The sequence below is a fragment of the Leptinotarsa decemlineata genome, unplaced genomic scaffold, assembly GCF_025532065.1.
Source record: "Leptinotarsa decemlineata unplaced genomic scaffold, Ldec_3_MD MMD2_tig00078422_RagTag_RagTag, whole genome shotgun sequence".
NCBI lineage: Eukaryota > Metazoa > Arthropoda > Insecta > Coleoptera > Chrysomelidae > Leptinotarsa > Leptinotarsa decemlineata.
Window position 1 is genome coordinate 8,527,399 of NW_027412747.1, and position 22,792 is coordinate 8,550,190.

General features: G+C 32.4%; 1 protein-coding gene across 8 annotated transcripts in view; it reads left to right on the forward strand.

Moving 5' to 3' along the window:
• LOC111504946 (DDB1- and CUL4-associated factor 8) overlaps positions 1-22,792 on the forward strand; it is a 59,241-nt gene that overhangs the window by 22,209 nt on the left and 14,240 nt on the right. For all 8 annotated transcript variants that reach the window (XR_012468333.1, XR_012468332.1, XR_012468334.1 and 5 more), the window contains 3 exons: positions 2,619-2,794; positions 10,726-10,882; positions 21,757-22,059. Coding sequence is in view for 2 of the 8 variants with exons in the window: in XM_074186262.1 (XP_074042363.1) it covers positions 2,619-2,794; positions 10,726-10,882; positions 21,757-22,059 (636 nt within the window). In the remaining 6 variants the exon portion in view is untranslated. The remainder of the gene's footprint in view (positions 1-2,618; positions 2,795-10,725; positions 10,883-21,756; positions 22,060-22,792) is intronic.

Below are 22,792 nucleotides of genomic sequence, written 5' to 3' on the forward strand. Positions count from 1 at the left end.
CAAGAAATTTATACGAATTCAGAACAATTTCAATATGTTTGGATAAACTTTAAAAAAGCACCAAGAAACTTGAAATTGGAAATATTGATATGAATAATTATAAAAAAGTAAAACAATCATGTGGAATATTTCAAAATATGTTCGAATCGCTGGCCGTTCACTTCCAAGCACTTTAAAATGCGGGTGTTGACTGCTTTCGTGGTGGCAGATCTGATTTCATTGGGATCCAAATCTTCAAATGTTTGGGCAATCCTTTCTAACAATTCATCTCTCGAACGCACGGGTATTTTGTTAACTTTTTCTTTAAACATTCCCCACAAATAAAAATCTAATGGATTAAGATCGGGTGATCTCGCTGGCCAATTCCATGGTCCCAAGCGCCTCATCCACCGATCGTCAAATAGTCTATCCAGTTCTGCGCTCACTTCTCTTGTGCAATGTGCAGGAGCTCCGTCTAGTTGGTACCAACAGTTTCGATAATCTTCGAGTGGCAGATTATCCACGAAACTGTCTACAGTATTCTCCAAAATATTCAGGTAGCTTCTGGATGTTAATGACTCCTCGTATATCACGTACCTCAATTTGTTGTCCATCAACATGCAGAAGATATTAAAACTAAATTTTTCTTGAAATCCGGCTTCTTTTGTGACGTGAGGATTTTCACTGGACCAATAATGACGATTTTTTTCTATTGAAAATCCCTTCTCTCAAAAATTTCGATTCATCAGTCCAAATAATTTTATTTAAAAAAAGTGGATCTTCTTGAATGCGTGTCAACAACATTTCACAAAATTCTACTCTCTGTTGAGGATCTTGAGGCTTCATTGCTTGAATTTTGGTGAATTTATAATCATGCATTTTATGTCTTCCCAAGATTCTTTGAACCGATGAATATTTTATACCCAAATCTTCTTCAGCACTTCTTATCGATGACTCGGGAAATGCGTGAAAATATGCTAAGACATTAATCTGGTTGTCTTCGAAAGTTACGGGTCGAGGCAAGTTTCTTGGTGCTTTTAAAGTTGATCCAAATGCATTGAAATTGTTCTGAATTCGTATAAATTTCTTGAGGTTCATTGGCGGTAGATTCGGATACATTTCATTGAACTTTCTACATGTTCTGCTCATAATTTTGTCACACTGTCCAAAAATAATAAACAAATTCATAAGAACTTCGTTTGAATAGTTTTGTTCCATCGTTTTGAAGGTATTTGCAACTTCTGAAGTGACGAAAATGTCGATATTATTAGGAGAATGTCACAACGCTACTGTCAAATAGTAATCATGGCCTGCTTACCAAATACCGAATGGATATACCATTCTGAAGGGACATTTTCACAAATAAATGTTCATAAGTCCGAAACTTGACTAGTTAGGTATAGGTATGATATACATAGAAAGAAAGCAAATTTCAGCAGCTTTCCGAATTTTCAATAATATACAGGGTGTTCCATTTAAAATAATCAAATTTCAGCAACTTTTTCAAGCAAACGAAAAAACTGTATTTTTTTACCACCCTGTATTGAAGTAACGGAGATTAGGCTGACGTGTGGGAAGTGTCCAAGTATCACCTAACTCCAAACCAACATTCGATATCATAGTACTTCTTAACTAAAAGATATCGGCATTTTTAGAAGTCATGATTTTCGAAGAAAAAAATTGAAATTAATTTTTATTTCGAAAACGGTAACAGATAGGTATAGGGAAATATCAAGAAAAGTTGTCGGGCGATTGTTGGAGATTCCAAAAATAATATTATATACAGAGTGTTCCATTTGAAAAATCAAAGTTGCTACTGCTTTCTAATAGAAGCGGCAACACCGCATTGTCGAAAATATTTTAGTTGGCTAGAGAATGTCCGAATATGCCCTCCATTAAATTTTCAAAGTTATCCGTTATCTGGTTCACCAGAAACGTCTAATGTGCCATCCACCGTGAATCAGCCTGTATAAGCCTAGAAATTTATTTGCCGTTCAAGGCAGACATCAGTATTTTTATCCATTCAGCGAAAAATAATAAAAGTCAAAATATTCTGTAGAGCATCAACGCTGGTAGTCATGATCGTCTCACCAGACAATTGAATCATTCGAAAACCATAAAAACATTTTTGAAAAAAACACTGTATTTCACTAGAATTAAAGTTTATAACAGAATGCCCGCTTACATAAAAGAAAAAAATCTTATGTACTTATCTACTGACGTGTGTCTCGGGGTGCGTGTCGTATGTGTCTGGGGGCGCGTGTCGTATGTGTCTGGGGGAGCGTGTCGTATGTGTCTGGGGGAGCGTGTCGTATGTGTCTCGGGGTGCGTGTCGTATGTCTCGAGGTGCGAGCGTGCGTGCGTGAATGTCTGAAGTTCAGGTTGAAACGTGTCTGGACTTTTTTGCGATGGTGGGTTCGGTGGTAATAACGGGGATTTGACACCCACATAACTTAATTTCTCATTAATAATTGTAGATTCTGCACTTATTGTCTCAATAAACATTTTGGACTTGAATTTTACAAATTAAATTCTGTTGAAAACTTTTCTTTTTGATTGTGGCATCATTTCTTAGCAAGGTGCACCATGTTATCTTGAGCTATTGTTGAACATTATTCCTAAGATGATGCATTTTTCAGGTTAGGATTGCACATGTGTCTCTCAGCGAAGGCGTGAAATCAAATATATTATTAGAGACTCGCCCGGACTTTTGTTTGAAGTTAGCTGGACTAAACGATCAGCCTTACGTTTTACTCAGTGTTGGCATGGATGGCATTGTCTTAAGCCATGACATCCGGAAGAATGGCTCTGAGAAGTAAGTAAAAAATTATGATAAGCTGTAGTGAGAAATTTGTTGTAGAGTTTTTCCTGATTTTCCTTCTTATTGTTTGAATATGTTATGTCCATGTTAAATTGTGGAACATGGCATTCTATTACACAGAGGGATTTTTGAATATGAAGAAAATAAGTTATTTCAATTTGTGTTTATATCACAATATATTTAATTAATATTCACATATTTCATGTCTCATCCGACAAAATGTTACTTAAATACGTTATAGATTTTCATCAAGTATCGACCATTTCTGTCATATACCAAGTAAAAAGATTTCTCAATCATTTCTTATTATTAACTCTTTATCATTCGTTATTCCGATCTGACTTGATGAATGTAACTCTTTATGCAAGCAGATCCTTGTATTTTTGCATGAAACTAGCGATCCGCCCTGGCTCCGCACGGATACAATAATGATACTTAATTAACTACAGAATGTCATTTTCATATGTAAACGCGACCATTTCACTTTTTTAGTTGTTTTTATTAAGATAATTGAAACTAATATTGAAAAAGCACTTTTTTGTTTTTCAGCAATCAATCAATAGTTAATTGAATAATTTATTAACCCCAAGAAACAAATGTTCTAATACAAAACATATAATACATCTTAATTTTAAGAAAGTAGAAAGTATCGGGTTTTAATTTTTTTTATTGGTTTTCAGAAACATGTTTCAAAGTAATTGGAAGTTTATTTGAACATTAAACTCAATATATAAAATATGACATTCATGAACGGTTTCAACGACCTCAAATTTCAAAAATTAATGTTTATTTCAACTGATAACAAGATGAATGAATATGCAATTCATACAGAGAGAATATATTGATATTTACTAATTTACAAGAAATAAATGGGATATGAAGTAATGGAAGTATAATTTGAATACACATTTTTGAATTGAATTTATTTATTTATTGAATTAGGATTCCCTAATATACAGGTTAGCTAACTTAAAATATAATATAATCAATAAAATTTATATAAATAATACAACTTTATATACATACATAATTTGAACTGAACAAAAAGGAATTTTTCAGTTTTCATCATGAATATATTTTAACAGTTCCCTTTTGAAAATCTTCAATGATAGAGTAAATTTAATTGAATCAGGTAAATCATTGAATCGGACAAAACCTTTAAAAAATAAACTGCTCATACTATTTCTTGTATTTGTTCTATTTATATTAATCTGACTGTTGTGCCTAGTAGAATGGTGATGAACATCCTTATTGAAAGTTATTAATGATAGCAAATATGGTGGGGTCATTTTATTTAATATTTTATAAATGAAAACCATGGAACAATAAAATAATCTTTTGGACACTGAGAGCCTTTGTAGAGCAGATAGCATGGTAGAAATTGGTGTATACCTATTACATTTTAAAATTATTCTCATTCCTCGATTTTGTGGTTTTTGTATTTGTTGCACTTTGTTCAAATTAAAAGAGAATAAAATAGATGCACAGTAGTCAAAATGGGGTTGGATTATTGATTTATATACCATAATGTTTGTATCTGTTGATAAGTTATTGGCGATTCTTGAGAAAAAATGTAATTTTTTTGCAATCATTTTTTCAATACATTTGAAGTGGTCGTCGAATGATAAGCAATTATCGGGTTGAAATCCCAAATACTTCACTGATGTTACACTTTCTATATGTTCATCTTCAATTTTTATAGTTATGTTGTTTATATTCATTTGATTATATTTCGATTTAGTAGTTATTACTTAAATGAAATGAATAAAAACACTTTTGTCTAAATACCACTTGAAAATTTTTATTTTACGACTGGTTTCGGGTTTGATCCCATTATCAAGAATAAAACTGAAATCTGAATTTGGAACATCGATTTTATAGAATTTTCAGGTATGTTGCAAGGCCAGGTATTCGAGAGACAGGATGCCAACTTAAAATACCATCCTGAAAATTCTAGGGGTTGTTAAACTCATAAATTCAAGAGAGGAGACCTACATAAATCAAGTTGCTCGTTTAGGTATATTTCTGGTTTTTAATTGATTTGTTAATTTCCATGGCCTCCAACAGATTCATTTTTCTCCCTTTATTACATATATGTAGGATTTTGAGGTTATCTTTCAGTTTTATACTTGATATTGAGATCAAACCTGAAACCGGTCGTAAAATGAAAATTTTCCAGTGGTATTTAGACAAAAGTGTCTTCATTCATTTCATTTAAGTGATCATGAATTACCATAAAGTAAACAAGACATCAATAACACATATTAGTAGGGATTATCATTGCTTTTGTTTTTTAACGTTAAGTTTCTTTTTATTGATTTTCAAATATTTTTCTACTTTCTCTAGAACTTTATTCATTCTGCCAACAGTTTCATCTAAATTTACTACAGTACAGGCCAATAAGGTATCATCTACAAATAAGTTGATGAGCTCATAATCTGTAAATAATGGGGAATGTTCCTCCTGACGAAAATCAAGTAGTTTTCATAAAAGAGCTCTAAAACAACGCAATTTAAACTTATCATTTCAACCTTTTTCTTTGAAAAATTATTTAAATACTTAAAAAAGAGGAATGAAATAATGCCTTTAACATTTAAAGGGATTCGTTTCTATCTCACCATTTGGCAACATCGTTTATAGCTAATAAAGGACAATGAATCTGTTACCTGTATGAGACAAAAAAAGATGACATATTTCAGAGGCGTGCAGTTCTGTTTACTTATGTTTCGAGTTCCGAGACATTCTGTGACATATAACATTTTCACCGAGGATACGCTACAAAAACACACTTTTGTCTATTTTCCACTATTTTCCATAGTGGAAAATAGACAAAAGTGTGTTTTTGTAGTGTATCCTCAGTGAACATGAATTTCCACAAAATAAACAAGTCGTCAATCGAAGAAGTGATATGACATTTTGTCTAACCTATCTTCCTCTATATAAATAAATAACAAAACAACTGTTGTTAATGTGGCTTGTGGAAGTGATATTGAACTATAATTTATATTTTGCCTCAATTGTTGATTTATAAAGATAATTTTCCTTTTTTAAGGTAGAATATCTAGGTACGTATAAATTGTTTCAACTTGATATAGGTGCTGTTGCCAATATGTGAATTGGAAACAAATCCCTTCAAAAATTAAAACCCAACATTTGAAACATCAATTCGAATCCTTTTCGAAGTGAATTTGAAAAACTCATGAATCAAACTCAACTTTATTTTGTTTTAAAACTTGCATTTGCTGTAATAAACCAAATTGAGGAACATTCCCCATTAAGGATAAGTAGCCAGATGTCATTAATGTTCTTTGCCTCTTCTTTTCTATTGAAATTTTCCCAGTATTTTTGGATTTCTATTGCTTCTCTATATATTCTTGGATAGTAATTTTGATTTTTATCTTCGAATGAGGTATGTGAGTGTCTCATGTTTGGGCTAGAGCTGATTTGTTGGTTTGTCCGAGGCGACAATGTCTCTTGTGTTCAAAGAGACGAGTACTTATACTTCTTATCGTGGTTCAACAGCCTTTACGGAAAAGAGAAATCAAAAGTTACTACTATGTCTATGTCTAATGTTGTATATATACACCGTTGATTTAATTGGGATATATATGTATATTAGGGTTACCTATTTTGAAATAAAGATCTATCTATCTATCTATGTTTGGATGTACTCCGCAAGAAGAAAGTGAACTCGCTGCGTTCACCGACATTTCTATTACGTCGTTGTGGCACCGGTGTAATTGGATGCACTGGAGTGATTGGGGCAAAATTGACCGTTTCACGATGTATCCTACGCTGGAAACCGTAATATTATCACTACTGAGAGACATATAAAGAAAGACGGGAGTCTGAGTGAGAGCCACAAAAATCATTTACCGCAGTACAATAGACGAACAGTGGTCAATTTCTCCGGTCGGAGACACTTTCAGAAGACGAGTTCGGCATACTCGCCAAAGGTAAAAACTTCGCAATAGATCCAGCCACGGTACCACCACGAGGATATGGATGCCAATGTCGAATTAGGTATTCGTACATTGCTGAGGAAATACGCATAGAAACGTCAAGGATTCTAATGCGTCTAAAACTACCCAAGGCCATTACATCACGACGGGAACGAGAGGAACTGACGACAAAGGAAATGCCACCGTCGTGAACACCAAGGGTTATAATGAGAAAATTGTCGCCTTACTCGATCCAAGGACATTTAAAAGGCTCGGTCGGGACCCGACCTCCGGGATTATGAGAAAAACGAATTTTATACGTTCATCAAGTCTTGGACCGACAAATCAGTTGTAGCCGGACATGTTCCCAAAAAAGGCACTCTTATCTCATTTGAAGATATAGTCTAATCAACAAGTTCAAAAACATGAAAAATAGAGATTAAAGTCCTAAAAATATGAGCGATAGCTCATTCGATTCGGAATCACCTCTAGAAAAATGTTTCTGAAGGATTTTAGTGCAGGTAAAAAAATTGCAATTGTTATTAACAAAATAAGTTAAAAAAAAAGGTATTTAGTTTTTCGTTAATAACTTTTTTAATTTAATTTTAATTTTTAATTGTTTAAAATCGATTTTTTTATATTTTGATTGTTTAAATAATTAGTTAAGAAATAATTTTCCTTTTAAAAATCATAATTTACACTTTTAAATAGTTTGGCAAAAAAATTATTTATTATTTAATTGTTTATTACTTTAACAATTTGTTATAAACAAATATTGACCAACGTTATATTTTTTTTTCGAAGCAGAAAAAATTATAAAAACAGCTGTGTATAAAAAAGTGCCATAAAAAATTACATAATTCATTAAATTATAATAAATAAAAAAGAATTATGTCACTTTTTTATATATAGCTGTTTTATAATTTTTTTCTGCTTCAGAAAAAATATAACTTTAGTAAATATTTGTTCATAACAAATTGTTGAATTAATAAATAATTGAATAATAAATACATTTTTTTTGCCAAACTATTTAGAAGTGTAAATTATGATTTTTAAAAGCAACATTATTTTTAAACTAATTATTTAAACAATTGAAATATAAAAAAATCGATTTTAAACAATAAAAAATTAAAATTAAAAAAAAATTGAATTATAATTATATATATGATATACAATGATATGTATCAAAAGGGCTCCACGAAGTTTGAAATTTATAGGCCAATTATTTATACCTTTTATCCCATTATTTTTGCCAACGGAGATTGGAAAAAATTGTTAGTTAACAATTGAATAACTTTTTTAAAAATGGTGATAAAACTTTTTTTCTACGGGACTCGATTCATTCAAGTGTTAAGAAGATACTAGATTTTTTTCAAACTTTCAAAATGACATTTTATGTTATAAAAAAATTATTTATTTTGATAAACTCTCTTTAGCGGGCAGCGCGCGCATGCCGTAACAGCCGCGCGGAACCCTATTTTCAACGTCAAATCAAAATTATAAATAATGGAGATAGAGTTTCGGGAGTCGGGACTTTTTTATCGGAAATTTCCTCCTCTTTAACTAGCATTTTTCAAAATTGCTCAAATATTGATAGTTTTTAAGTTATTAACGAAAAACTAAATACCATTTTTTTAAAGATTATTTTGTTAATAATAATTGCAATTTGTTACCTGCACCAAAATCCTTCAAAAACATTTTTCTAGAGGTGATTCCGAATTGAATGAGCTATCGCTCATATTTTTAGGACCTTTATCTCTATTTTTCATGTTTTTGAACTTGTTGATTAGACTAATACAGTAATTCGATAAAATTCAAAAACACGGGGATGATTTCAATAGAAAAAAGGCAATGAACATTAATTAAATCCGGCTACCTGTCTTCAATTGTACACAAACAAGGTCAGGTAATCCAATTAAGAGAAACCAAGCCACGCCCACCAATAATAATATAAAATCGAAGTCTTATTACCAGCAGTTTCTACGTTGAATATTGTTGAATATTGAAGTGCTCCAGTTGTTGTACGAACAACAACTGGAGCACACAACCTCATTGCCTTTCATGTCTACCGCAGTAGTAGACGAAATGTCAGGCATAAAAACCTGCAGACCACTGCCAAAAAACCCTGGAAAATACCTTTGATATATGCATTTGGTTGTTTTATTCTGGAAAGATTTTAAAGGATCTATGAGTGAAGCATTAGCAGCAAATATTGAAATTTTGAATGAATCAAACTGAAATTCAATCAATTCCAGAAATATTACACATTTTAAATAAAATGCCGATCGGTGAAAATATTTTTTTCTGTAAATCTTTCAAATGATTTTTCCATAAACATGTTGACCAAAAATTCTCTTTATAATATATGAATATTCTATATTTTATGTGATCTCTTTTCAATTTGGATTTTGTCTTTGTTATAAACAGAAACGAGAATTTTGATGTAGTAATTGTTAATTTGTGACTATTCAAAGATATTAATTTTAGATTTCAATGATAAATTTCCTCATTACTTTTGTCAACTGCGAACAGTTTGATTCTTCTACTCAAACTCAAATCGGAAGTTGAATTAATATACATGAGGAATAAAACCGGTCTAAGAAATGAACCTTGTGAAACGCCACAAGTTACACTTTGTAATGAACCTGCTTCATCCCCCATGATTGCTAACTGGCTTTCCAATATTCAAATAATTGTTGAATCATATATGAGCCTAACCTATAATCTCGATACTTGCACTGTTTGGAACCTTCGGTGTAGTAAAGAATATTACTCGAGATTTTTCCCAACACCAAACACCTCGATACGTGTTTCGATCACCAAGTGATCATCTTCAAGAGGAAGATCAAACTAATCATAATTACAAAGTTATCCTTATTTATACCATACTTCTAGGTACCTGCGTCTTGAGTGTGTTAAATTAATTTTACAATGTGTTCTTATGTAATAATCAGGTAAATCTAATAATTATAATATTATTTTAACAAGCTATATAAAACTAGTTCAGCAATATTGCCTTATCTACTAGTCTTAAATTAATTTCTACAATGTGTTCTTATGTAAGAGTCAGGTAAATCTCTAATCAAAATATTATTTTAACAAGCTATATAATATTAGGTATTGTTCCAAGATCATTATTCATAATATTATTATGTTTACTTATTTCTACACTATATAGGCATCTGGATGCCTGTTGTTTTTAACTTAACTAACAAATCTTAATGAACTGAAGTCTATGGAATGGTTTTGTTGCAAAATATGATAGGCGACTTCTGATTTTTCAGGTCTTCCATATTTCAAGTGTGCTAAGTGTTCCTTATATCTTATTTTTATAGATCTTTTTGTCTGTCCATAATATTTTGCATCGCAGTCCTCACATTGAATTTCGTAAATTCGTAATATAATTGTAAATAATCTCGATGTCAAATAATTTTTCAACAGAATTTTATGATTGGCAGTATCTAAAGCTTTTGAAAGAAGCTACAGTAATAATATTTCACAAAGAAAACTTTTATCTAATTTCAGTTGTAAATTGGATTTCAAATCTAATACGTTAAATTATGAAAATCAGTTGAATCTCAAAAATCATATTGATAACTATTCAAAAAAAAATTTTTTCAAGAATTGTAGGTAATATTGATATTGGTCGATAATTATTCAGACATCTTCTTTCGCATTTTCAAAACCTGGGTCAACTTTGTCCATTTTCATGTTATTCGGTATAAAACTTGTTTCTGTTGAAAAATCTGTTTAACATCTGTTTTTCCGTTAATCAGCTGTCGCTCTCATACGAACGACAACTCTCAGAAGTTGAGAAACTTGTGCGAGCTAAGGACTAACGTGGTTTTACCTTTTAACGTGTGATTCCTAGCACGGTTTAAAAGGAAATACTCATAAGTGTTGTTAACAAAAGTTCTCCTATTACCATTTCAATAATTTTGAATAAATGTAATTTAATAAACTTATATTTTGTGAAATTTTCAGGGTATTACAAGTCACTATGCCTCTCTTCACCGTTAAAGGCAATCCGATGAAAACGATGGAATTCTGTATCGGAGGACAAGGTGAAAAAGTCGAAACCTACGACCTAAGAAAGACGGACATTCCATTGGCTTCTATTCATCCATGCGAATACATAAAAGTAAGTTCAGAGGAAACATGATAAGATGGTTTTTATGTAACCAAATTACCTTTCTAAAAAATCTGAAGTCTTGAAAACTATTCTCGAAACAATTTCAATGGAGATGTTCGTATCTACTCATTTCAATTTTTCAAGTTGAAAAAATTGATTTCCAAACATTTTTTATAAGGGGGTATACGATATTAGTGCTCAATGATTGAAAAATGTGGCCATTGCACACGAGAATAAAATTTCTTGACGGCGAGCGTCATAAATCATTTTAGGGAGAAATTCTCATTTCATGCAAGCAAAATATGCAGTGTACTTTTCAAAGAGTATTTTATATTTTAGTCTTTTGATTCACATTCAGTTTATAAATTGATAGATCTGTAGTTGAATGTTATACTTGGTTAAAGTACAAGGATGTGTTGAGTCCTCTCTCTTTTTTTTTTTTTTAGATAGGACACTTCAAGACCTATTAGAATCACTTCCATATGTGTTACGCAATTCATTGTCATTTTTGAGTTATGAAATGTTTTCATAGAAATTTCCAACTGAACAGACCTAAGTACTTAACTTTTTTGAGAGTAGTTTTTTGATATTTTTTATGGTTCTTATGAATTTTTCTTCCATTCATAAAAAAGCAGCTCTCTAAAATTATAGTAAGATATGAAAATTTTGTGGATATTAATAAATACACGTTTTGTGAGCAGAATTAAATTGTTAACTTTGAATTGAAAAATAGTCCATAGTTGCTGAGTAATTTTGAAAACTTTATAGAACCCAGAACTTTCATAATAACACAAAAATAATAATAACTGATAGAGTATTATTCAATGAAATTCTTGTTCGAAGGTATTGAGGTAGAAATTTTTCATTTGTATGTAAAATATCATTGTTTATTCAATTCTTTCTCACATGACTCACTGTTTATTTAATTATTTAGAAGGGAATAAACTCCTCTTTTCCATGGAAAAATATTTACAGTAGATCTGAATTCAACCTAACCTAACAATTCAATATAAGTCAAGTAGATACTAGGTATGAAACCTCTTGAAACAACGATTTTTTCAATTGAGCAAAGGTAATTTCTATGAGTTTCCCCATTGAAAGAATTTCTGAGCTGCATAAGTTTTGATATTGGTGTAATAATAGCTCCTTTAATGCTCCTTTCTGATTTATTTTTTCTTTTTTAATCAATTTTGGCAGCTGCTGCCACCAGATGCAGATTTCTCCACATCAAAATTTGGGAATTCCGAAAAAGGTTGTAGGGTTCGTGCCGATCGCACGTAGGCCGGTCTTTTTGAAATCTGATCATTGGGTATACCTACTTATATTCTCTCTCATTATGTGGTTCCAGAACTGAATTTTAATCTTAATTAAAATGCTTTTTATTCACTATTCTCTTCTCTATAGATTGACAAAAAAGTCTCTTATTTGTTTTTGTTCTCTCAACTTCATCTTACTCTACGAGGATGGTGTTTTTTCTCAGTTCAAGAGAAATTGAAAGTCCAGATTTCAAATATAAAGTATAATAAGAAGAAAACGACTCTATGGACAAAATAATAAAAAAAAAACAACGTGTAAAATCTTAGATAAAAGGAAAATGTTAAATTCTATAAAATAAGATAAAATAGAACAAATGAAATGCCGCAAATTTTACCATGCTCTTTACTAATAATTTAACCTGTTGAATAACTACAAACGTACTAACTCGGTTTTACTTTTACTTTAGGGAGAGTGGTGTATAAGTACAAATTTTCACATTTTTTTTTAATTGTCAAATGAACTCTAGCTAATCAATCGGCACTAGGAACCCAATAATATATAACCTCTTTGCAAATGGGAAGTGGACTCAGATAAAATAATATGTGAACTCTCTCTAAACATCAACTGGTTAGTAAAAAACATAACAAACACTCACATAACGCCTCTTTGGGTGCTTCATGGTCAACCATCGGTTTCGTTGACCCGGTGTGTTTTCAACACCAACACTTTAATTTCGAACTCCCCTGTACCCATTACCGGTTTATGATTTCACTACCGATTTTACTTAAATTTCGCACCACGCGCTTACAAACAAATCAACTCCCCTATTTAAGCCATGACTCTCAGCCTCGAAGGCTGAGGGATGAGACCCCCGATCCCGTCTCGACGAGATCCAGTAACTGGTTTTTTTTGTGTCTCTCCGCAAAAACTCCCCCAAGCCCTCGCGTCAACAACGCTGGCCACAAAAACCTCATCTAAGCGTTTCTTTTAACCTTCCCAAGCGTATAATCATCGGCAGAAAGCAATATATTCATTTGTTTAGTCAACTTTTTAGTTCAACTTTGAACGTGACCACAACGACGCTCGAAGGTCCGACAGTCATAACGTAATTCAGCGCTTTTTCAACTGGAAAAATATCGACACCGAAGAAACGGGTGATCGACCTCGAATCTCTATGAATGAAACCATGGTAACCATCGCAATGGCAGTTATTACATTGGGTTGAAATATTTAGTGGTATGGTTTGGTAATTCGAACAAACCAAGGTTTTGAGTTGCTTTGACCATAATTCTGAATATCAAAGTATATAACATATACAAACAGTTAGATCACCTGGCAAGATTTTGTGTTGAAATAACAGATCTTTCAAAGTCCTTCATTCCACTAGAACAGTGGTGGCCAACCGGCGGCACGCCTCTAGAGTGGCAGTATTACTCAAACAAAAAAATATAAAATCTTCATCATTGAGAACCAACATATTCTTTTTCATCACCGAACAAATTAAAGTTACGGTGGAGAGCGATCCTTTTGTGGCCCTGAGAGTTATTACTCCCTCCTTATCGCGTCTGAGTTGAGAGAAACGTTTTGTTTTATTACTTTTATTTCAGTGTTCGCATTAGTTTGGCAGTTCGCGGCTGTTTTTCGCAAGGAATTATTTTATTATTTCAAAATGGCTTCAACATCAATAAGAAAGTATGAAGAAGATATAGCCGTGCGTTATTTCAATGTTACGTGGTAAGAACAGTTTTTATTTACGAATCAAAATAGTTCTAAGCAGTTATGCTTAATTTGCGGTGCTTTTGTGGTTGTTCCAAAGAAATTCAACTTGGAGCAACATTTCACCCAAATGCATGGTCTTTCTAATTACAAATATCCCGTGGGCTCAAAATTACGAACATATTTCATCAGTAAGAAGAAACGGTCATTAGCAGGGCAGCAGTCATTTTTTTCATAATAGGAGCGACGAGATGGAATCGATGGTAAGAGCCTCATACGAAATTTATCTTATATTGGCTAAAAAAAAAGAAGAAGCCGCATTCTGATGGTGAAAACATAATAATACCGTGTTTATCAATACTTGCTAAGCATGCAGGTGATCCAAAAATTAACAAGATGGTAGACCAAATAACTCTTCCGAAATACAGTTATGAGACGCATAGATGATATGACTACTTCTGTTAATAAACAAATTATTTCTGGGGTGGCCTTTTGCAAATATTTTTCTTTGACTTTGGATAAGAGCATTTTTGTTCGATACATAAATAATAATTTTGATGTGACAGAAGAACTCGACCCGCGACAACGCACTACAAGGGGAGAAGATATTTTCACTGAAATAAAAAGTGTTGCCGAGATCAAAAATTTCGATTGGACAAAAGTTGACAGTATTTGTACAGATGTACAGGGGCATCGGCAATGACTGGAAAGATAAAAGGAGTTGTAGCGTTGCTTGAAAATTATTTGGATAGAAAACTTTTGAAGTTCAATTGTATAATACACCAAGAAAATGTTTGTGCCAAAGATTTGGACTTTTCTCCTGTTATTAAACCGGTAGTCTTTCTTGAAGAAACTGGTGAACTTCTTCTTCATTGTGATGTGCGTTAGCTTTCTAAAGGAAGTGCCCTTGATAGGTTTTGGAATCTTAGAGAGAATGTTTTAAAGTTCTCAGAAGACAACAATGAGATCCCCAATGAGTGCTCACATTTGAAAAAATAAGATTGGTCGTGGAATCTTGCGTTTCTGACAGACATTATGAGACATTTAAATAACTTAAATTTACGACTTCAGGGCAAAAATTGTATTTTTCCTACAATAATTTCACACGTTTTCTTTTTTGTTTCGAAACTGGTGCTTTTTGAAAATGATTTCGAACAAGAGAGTTAACTCATTTTCGTCGCATGCAAGAACTACTAACAAAATTTGATAAAACACCAAAATATGACTGATTGAAATATTGAGCATTTTTCTACAGGAGATCAAATAATATTCAGCTGAAATTCAAACTGAGTTAATTGATTTGCAATCGAGTTTTGGAAATTTGTACCTGCTGCAGATTTTCCAAAGTTGAACGATTTGGCTCTTAGATACTGTTGCCGGTTTGGATCAACGTTCGTATGCAAAAAGACATTTTCAGTTATAAATTTATTAAAACTAAATACCGCTCAACCTTAAAACATCTAATGTTGATTGCTTCTTCAAAAATTTCTCCCGATATTGATGACATTCTAAAAAAATATTCAGATACAAAAACCACATCAAAAATTGCCTAAATTTGACTTTGTTTTTTATTTTTCGAAAATATCATTTTTTAATTTTGTATTTTTTTGTTTTTATAGAGATTTTATTTTATATTTATGAGTATATCAATAATATAGTAGTAAGAGAGTAAGTTTATATTTTTATAAAGTATAAAATTGGAAAACATAGATACTATTGCTCTGACAAAAATGGTTGGCATACGCAAACTTTCAAAGTCAAAAGTGGCACATCTTACAAAAAGGTTGGCCACCACTGCCCTAGAGTGACTGAATTGACAATATTTAAGATTGGGATATTTTCGTAAGTATAGTCGAAGTAAACGATTATGTGCACTCTTATGTGCTACCGACCGGTCGGTCGGTAGCGCCAAGCGGTTCGGCGTGGGTGCTTTGTTCACTCACTCGAATTGACTGCCGTGTTGGTTGGTGGTTCAAGCCCTAGTCTGAACGATCGATCTTCACTTGCTATCGTCCAATCCGTGTCGCACAAGTTTCTACTTCTGAGGGTTGTCGTTCTTAGGGGTGCGACAGCTGGTTAACAGAAAAACAGATTTTTTTTTTAAGTTAGCGGCACTCTCAAAGGCCAAAAAAAACCAATACATAGAAATGAACTAGCAGCAAACTAGTCCACGTGGACTGTAGACTTGGCAGTTCATATTGGATAATTTTTACTAACCGAGTTTTATGATTGGCTGAAGAGTCATAGAATTAAATTTGAAGTCATATTACGGTGCCGAATAGAAATCGGGGAATCTGGGAATAGTTACCGCCGTCGTGTTCAGTTCGGGAACTGATCGCGATTTGAGTGTTGAAATTCGAATTACATAGACAAGAACAACGGCAAATTTTCTATTTGGACGAAACTTGGTATGACACTTACGACACAGTCATAAAAGGGTGGACTGATGGTTCGAGAATGTTTACGCCTAACATGCCTGCAAACAAAGGATCGTGATTAATCATTGTGCATTGCGGAGGAAGTAAAGAATGGGTTCCTAATTCTTTGAAATTGTGTGGAAAACATTTGAGGACTGCAATGTTGACTATCATAAGAACATAGAAGTTGATATTTTCGAGAATTTGTTTGAAAACATATCGATCCCAAATTTGGATGTGAATAGTGGTGTAATGGTTCTTGACAACGTTTCCTATCATTTTCGACAGCTATAAAAATTATATATATATATATATATATATATATATATATATATATATATATATATATATATATGATGTGTTGTTTTTCCGGGTGTTCATCCGTTGTGTACTATTCGATAGTCGACGTTTCGCCATCATTTCAGATGGCATTATCAAGACGAGCATTATCGAGAGGTGTAACACCTCTCGATAATGCTTACATAATCAGAAATAATTATTGAATAACGTAATTAGTTAGCTCTCTAACTATATTATATTATTAAAGGGAAGCTGTTGGAAGGTAGGTGGCACTATATCATTTACTTGAACTATTCCCCACACAAATCCCAATTTGTACACACAGATAAGTCAAAATCAATTCTAGACTGATTCTAATAAGGAGACTATACAATTATTGCATATTCTAGAATCAATCTAACATAGGGGAGATATGTTTTCAACTAATTTATATTCAAGTCAATATAATTCCAACTGATGAAACCCAGTAGTTATAGTGACTTACTAATTATAGAATTCATATGACGAATAAAGATCGGAGATTTGTAAAAGATATCAACCAGGTCACGAGCCTCATCAATGCTACTTATTAAATGAATGTTCAAAAACTAACTAAATCAATAGATACTTTTTTTTTATTTATTATTACTATAAGTAGCCCTGGGAGTGACAAAATAGGAATCAATATTAACTTTCACGACCAGAGATAACTGTATGAAGGCTATTTTCCGGGTTTTCCGGCCCTGGTCTGCAGATTTTTATGTCTGTTGTATCCAACGCATTAAGTTGATGCGTTGGATACAACAGGAACAAGAACCAGAGCACCACCAGCTCAGGTATTGCGGCCGTTACCACATTACAACGCCTTTGAAAATGTTTACCGCATCAGTAGAAAAAACGTCAGACATAAAAACTTGCAGACCACAGCCAGAAAACTCAGAAAATCACCTTCATACAGGAATTTATATTATTTCAAAAACAACTACCTCCGAAAATGTTTGCTTCAGTACCTTTGAATTCCTGCTTTTGCAAATAATAGCCTATCAATAGCCTTGTTTGTGTTATTTTGTAAGCTAAGGGTTCTGTAAACTTTATAAATTACCTAGGAATTATGAAATATGTTTTCAACGATTTTCAATTCATAATTAGAAATTCAACCTTGCCTTATTTGAACGTGATTTTTTCAATATTGATGAAAATTTTCATACTTCACTGTAATCCATTTCCATTGTCAAAAATAAAAAATCCACCAATGAAAAACGCCTCAATTTCAATAGCAATAACAATCAGGTACAATCTATTTCCACAGAGCTATTTGAAATACATTTGTTACCTGCTAAAGGAATGCATATATACAAATTCTTTGAGTTGTCCAATTTTTCCTTGATGTTCCTTGGTGACAATTTTTGTTTCACTACATTTTATTGCATAAAAACCAGATGATATATGGAATATGCTCCTCTTGATACGAGTATTGATTGAAATAATACTCATACTAATAGATATCTCCACTTGTCATGCAAGTGTCAAGTGCATAACAATGACAGTGTGCTATTTGGTTCTTAATCTGAGGGAAGAAATAACTATTGTAACTGTTTTTAGAGGAAAACGCATATTAGGAATAGTTTGTAGAAAGAGCTGTCAATGGAGTGGGTAAAAACAGCAACTAGAATTATCACAAACTTAACTACAATACAGGTTTCTCATAACTAACCTCATATCTAATGATTCCAGTTTGTCTGAAAAAACAGAGACTAATCGGTTACAGATATGATTTAAGAACAACTTTTAGAACAACCAACACATTGAGAACTCTACTGGCGCAAACTAAGTAGAATAGAAAAGAATATAATTTTATTTCCTGGAGACAAACAAAGGGTTTAACACAAAATGCATATACCATCAACAAACAAATGGCAAACACCTCGTAAAAACAATTATAAATTACAGATAATTAAAAGCAAATAAGTACTTGAAAAGAAAAAAAAACTCTGAAGTGATGTTAAAAAAACTGTTAGTTAAAGAAATTTTGCACTAGACTATATTAAAATTTTCCTTCGAAAATTAATATTGAACTACTATTTTTTATGTTTTCTGGAATCGAATTATATATTTTTGGAGCCCTGAAGTTTGGAGTATTTTGAGTTATTCTGAGTTTTGTTGAAGGTACAATAAAATTATTTTTGTGTCTAGTGTTATGTTAAGAATTAATCTGGGGGAATGTATCTTTTTTTTGTACATATGTATATACACAATTCTAAAATATAAAGTGAGGGTTAGGTTAATAGTTCCAGGTCTTTGAATGCGTTTCTGCAGGAGATGTGTTATACTCATGTTAAGAATCAATCTGGGGAATGTATTTTTTTTTTGTACATATGTATATATACAATATAAAGTGAGGGTCAGGTTAATAGTTCCAGGTCTTTGAATGCGTTTCTGCAGGAGATTTGAGAGCTCAAACCCAACATTGAACGAATAATACGTTTTTGTGCTATACAGATACAGATACTTTATTCATCGTTTAAAGTTTTTTACACAATGGTACAAAACTTATCAGAGTAGTCGAAACATGTAGTATTGAAACTCATAAAAACATTATAGAAGAGACTATGAAATCTCGCAGACAATCTTTATATGCATACAAAACTACTATTAGCATCAAACAGTGAGGTACTCATATTGTATATAAAGTATTTTCATTAAGGTAATTGAATAATGTTGTTTTGAAAGTATTAAAATTTTTTATCTCACCAAAGATCGTATTGAAATGGTTATAACATAGAATTCCTTGGTATTTTGGAGAATTCTGTCCCACACTAAGCCCAGAGAATGGTAAGCGAATGTCATTTTTATTTTGTGTTTGGTGTTGGTGAATTTCATTACTTCTCATGTAGGTATCTTGCTCTTTGTTAATATTCATAAATAGAAGATAAATATAAAGTGATGGTGAAGTTAGAATTGACAATGACTTGAAATAAGCCTTACAAGATACTTTATTTCGAACTCCTATCATGCATCTTATGATTTTCTTCTGAGCAATGAATACTTTATCAATATGTGTTGAATTACCCCAGAAGATCAAGCCATATGTGAGTGCCGACGACACTAGACCATGATATGACATTCTGAGAACCTCTGTAGATACAGTGTCCTTCAGTTGTCTGATAATAAAATTGATACTACTCAATTTCCCTACCAGATTTTCGATATGAGTTCTCCATCTCAAATAAACACAAGTCGATGAAGTTGATGTGAAGTTTGGAAACAAGATCCTCACAGTGAGACTTCCAACTGAGATGGTTATCGACATTTAATCCCAGAAACTCCATTCTTGTCACATTAATGAAGATCATAGGAGAACCAAATGAGATAAATCTAAGGCATTTTGTTTTATTAATATTCAGAACTATGGATAACGTTTCGTCACAGTTTTCCGTTATGGAACTTTCTCGGGTGTTGGAAATTATAAGTGAGGTGTCATCTGCGTACATAGTGTCGCAACTCAGTACTCGCTTGGCTATTTACGAGAGGATTTTTATTTGCTGTGCCCGGCGCCTCCACCGCGTGTCGCAACTCAGTACTCGCTTGGCTATTAACGAGAGGATTTTTATTTGCTATTTCACCCATTCATTCATTCATCCAAAAATAATGAAAGAACTCATTTAAAACTTAATTGAATATTTATTGTAAAAGAAAACGGGAAAAATACTTTAAATAAACTCACACTCAAATGTTAATAAGAAAAATACATTAAAACAGCAAAAAACTTACATTATACTGCGACCCAGCAGGATTGAAGAGAAGAAGATGTGCTGCATTGCTGATGATCAATCGACACTCAAATGAATACTGTCTGATGTCTGTTCTTGACCTCCTTCAATATTTATAAAGAATTATACGCTGACATTGCGACTTTGATCCGGTCACTGTACTAAGGTAAAATGCACAGCATGCAATCTGTGCCAACTTTGCGTATTTAGAGATTGTTTTATATTCTATATCCTGTGATCGGATCAATTTCGATGTCTATGAACTTGAAATATTAAAAGATGAAATTCTGAATACTGAGTGTTCTTGTGTTAAAATATTGAAGTGAGGTTTGAATATCTTTCAATTCATGTATTTACTTAAATGAATCCGAATTATTTCGGATTTAATATTATATGAAGGATGCTGGCACAGGGAGCTCATCAATGTCGTTGATGTAAATTATGAATAGCAAAGGGCCAAGTACTGACCCTTGTGGGACACGTGATAATACGGATAATACAATATACCTTGCTCTTGTGGCACATTCTGAAATCAACTGGTGGTCGAGCAATGAAATGGATAATACAATATACCTTGCTCTTGTTTTAAATAGCGGAGCACATTCTAAAATCAACTGGTGGTCGAGCAATGAAATGGAGTGAAACATAAATGGTCATCAAAAAATGTCTTGCAAAAATGAGAAAACTATTAACAGGAAACAAGTGTATTTCAAATAGCTCTGCGGTAACGGATTGTGCCTGATTGTCATTGCTAAGGCAGGAGGCCAAATTGAATTATCAGTAAACATGTATATTCATGTAGACTTTGGAATATAATAGACGGACATTTCATTCTTTCGACGTGTGTCAAAGGAAATATAGCTGTTTGTAATTGAAGCGTTATTTACAAGAGAATGAAACTGTTTTAATCTCTCCTTTCAGTTTGAAGCAAGAGGTTGTTAGTAATTGGTTGCCAGAAGAAATAAAACATACAAATTACTTAGATAAATTCAAAAACAAATTGAAAGAAACGTTTTTTGGAGAAATATACTCTCACTATTGAAGATTTTTTTCATGGGAGAAATGAACTCTCACTAGCATTAATTTTTTCATCATTATCTAATTTTGACTGTCTAAAAAATAAAAATCTTTTTTTGTTGAGTATTGTTGTGTTTAAATTTTTTGTATTTTCTTTACAGATTTGTTTCTTGAGATAAAGGAATAGATCAAGTTATACATGTTATGAATGATTTATCATATCGTAAAAAGCAACTTATAAACTACTCATAAATGCTAAATAAAACAATCAAAACCAACACCAACTCTAAAAACTAACAAACATACAAGGCATAAATCTGTAGATTGAATACATAATTGACTGCATACTTTTTGAATACCTCCAAGGAGGTATTCTATATTATAATTATTACAGATAGAACTAATAAATATGTTATATTCTTTGCAGGATCGAGCAACCCGTAGGATTTTTGTGACTTCCGTGGAATACAATCACAATGGAACTGAAATTCTCGCGTCATATAACGACGATGAAATATATTTATTTGACGTCAACTCAAAGCCGGGAATATTCTTAAAAAAATACTTTGGACGCCATAATTATTCATTGGCTATGCTGAATGCCAATTTTTTTGGGCCTAATTCAGAGTTTGTCGTTAGCGGATCTTGTACGGGCCACTTATTTTTCTGGGATAAAGATACCACATCTATAGTTCAGTGGATTAAAGCAGATTATAGTTATATAAAAAGGGTGAGTACTCATTCTTTTTTTTTTAGGGCAAAAATACACATCCATCAGATGAATATTATTTATAAGTTTTTACTTGAAGTTGGATTTTCCAACATGAAATTCGAGACTGTACTTTTATTGGGCTTGAAAGTTATCATGAAATGAAGAACAAATCATCCTCAGGTATGGATGAAATTTTCATTATTTCTATCAAACATATATTTCTCGCTATTATTAAACCACTAACTTTTCTTATAGAACAATCTCTCGCGCAAGGAATCTTTCCTGATGTTTTAAAAAAGGCACTTGTGATTCCTCTCCACAAAAAAGGTAATTCAAATGAAATTGACAATTACAGGCAAATATCGCTGCTCTGTTCCTTATCCAAATTAATAGAAAAGATAATAGTAAACAGAATAACCGATTACTTGAAAAGCAACAACATACTCTCAACCTCTCAGCACGGTTTTGTTAAAAAGAGATCCATTGAAACAGCTTCCTACCATCTTCTCGATTACATTTACACTCAAATTGATAATAATAACTACTTCTTATCAAACATGGGATCATTCGAATTAAAAATAATCGGTCATTTGATTATTGCAATCACTCGGGATGTCAAATGGAATCATTCGAACGATTCAGATCATTCGAATGTTGTATGCATCGAATATCGAATCAAATTAGTAGTGAGTGAAATAGTCGAAAATAGTGTTCTAGTCTTGCGCCTCTACGCACCAGTGCAGTGCCGGCC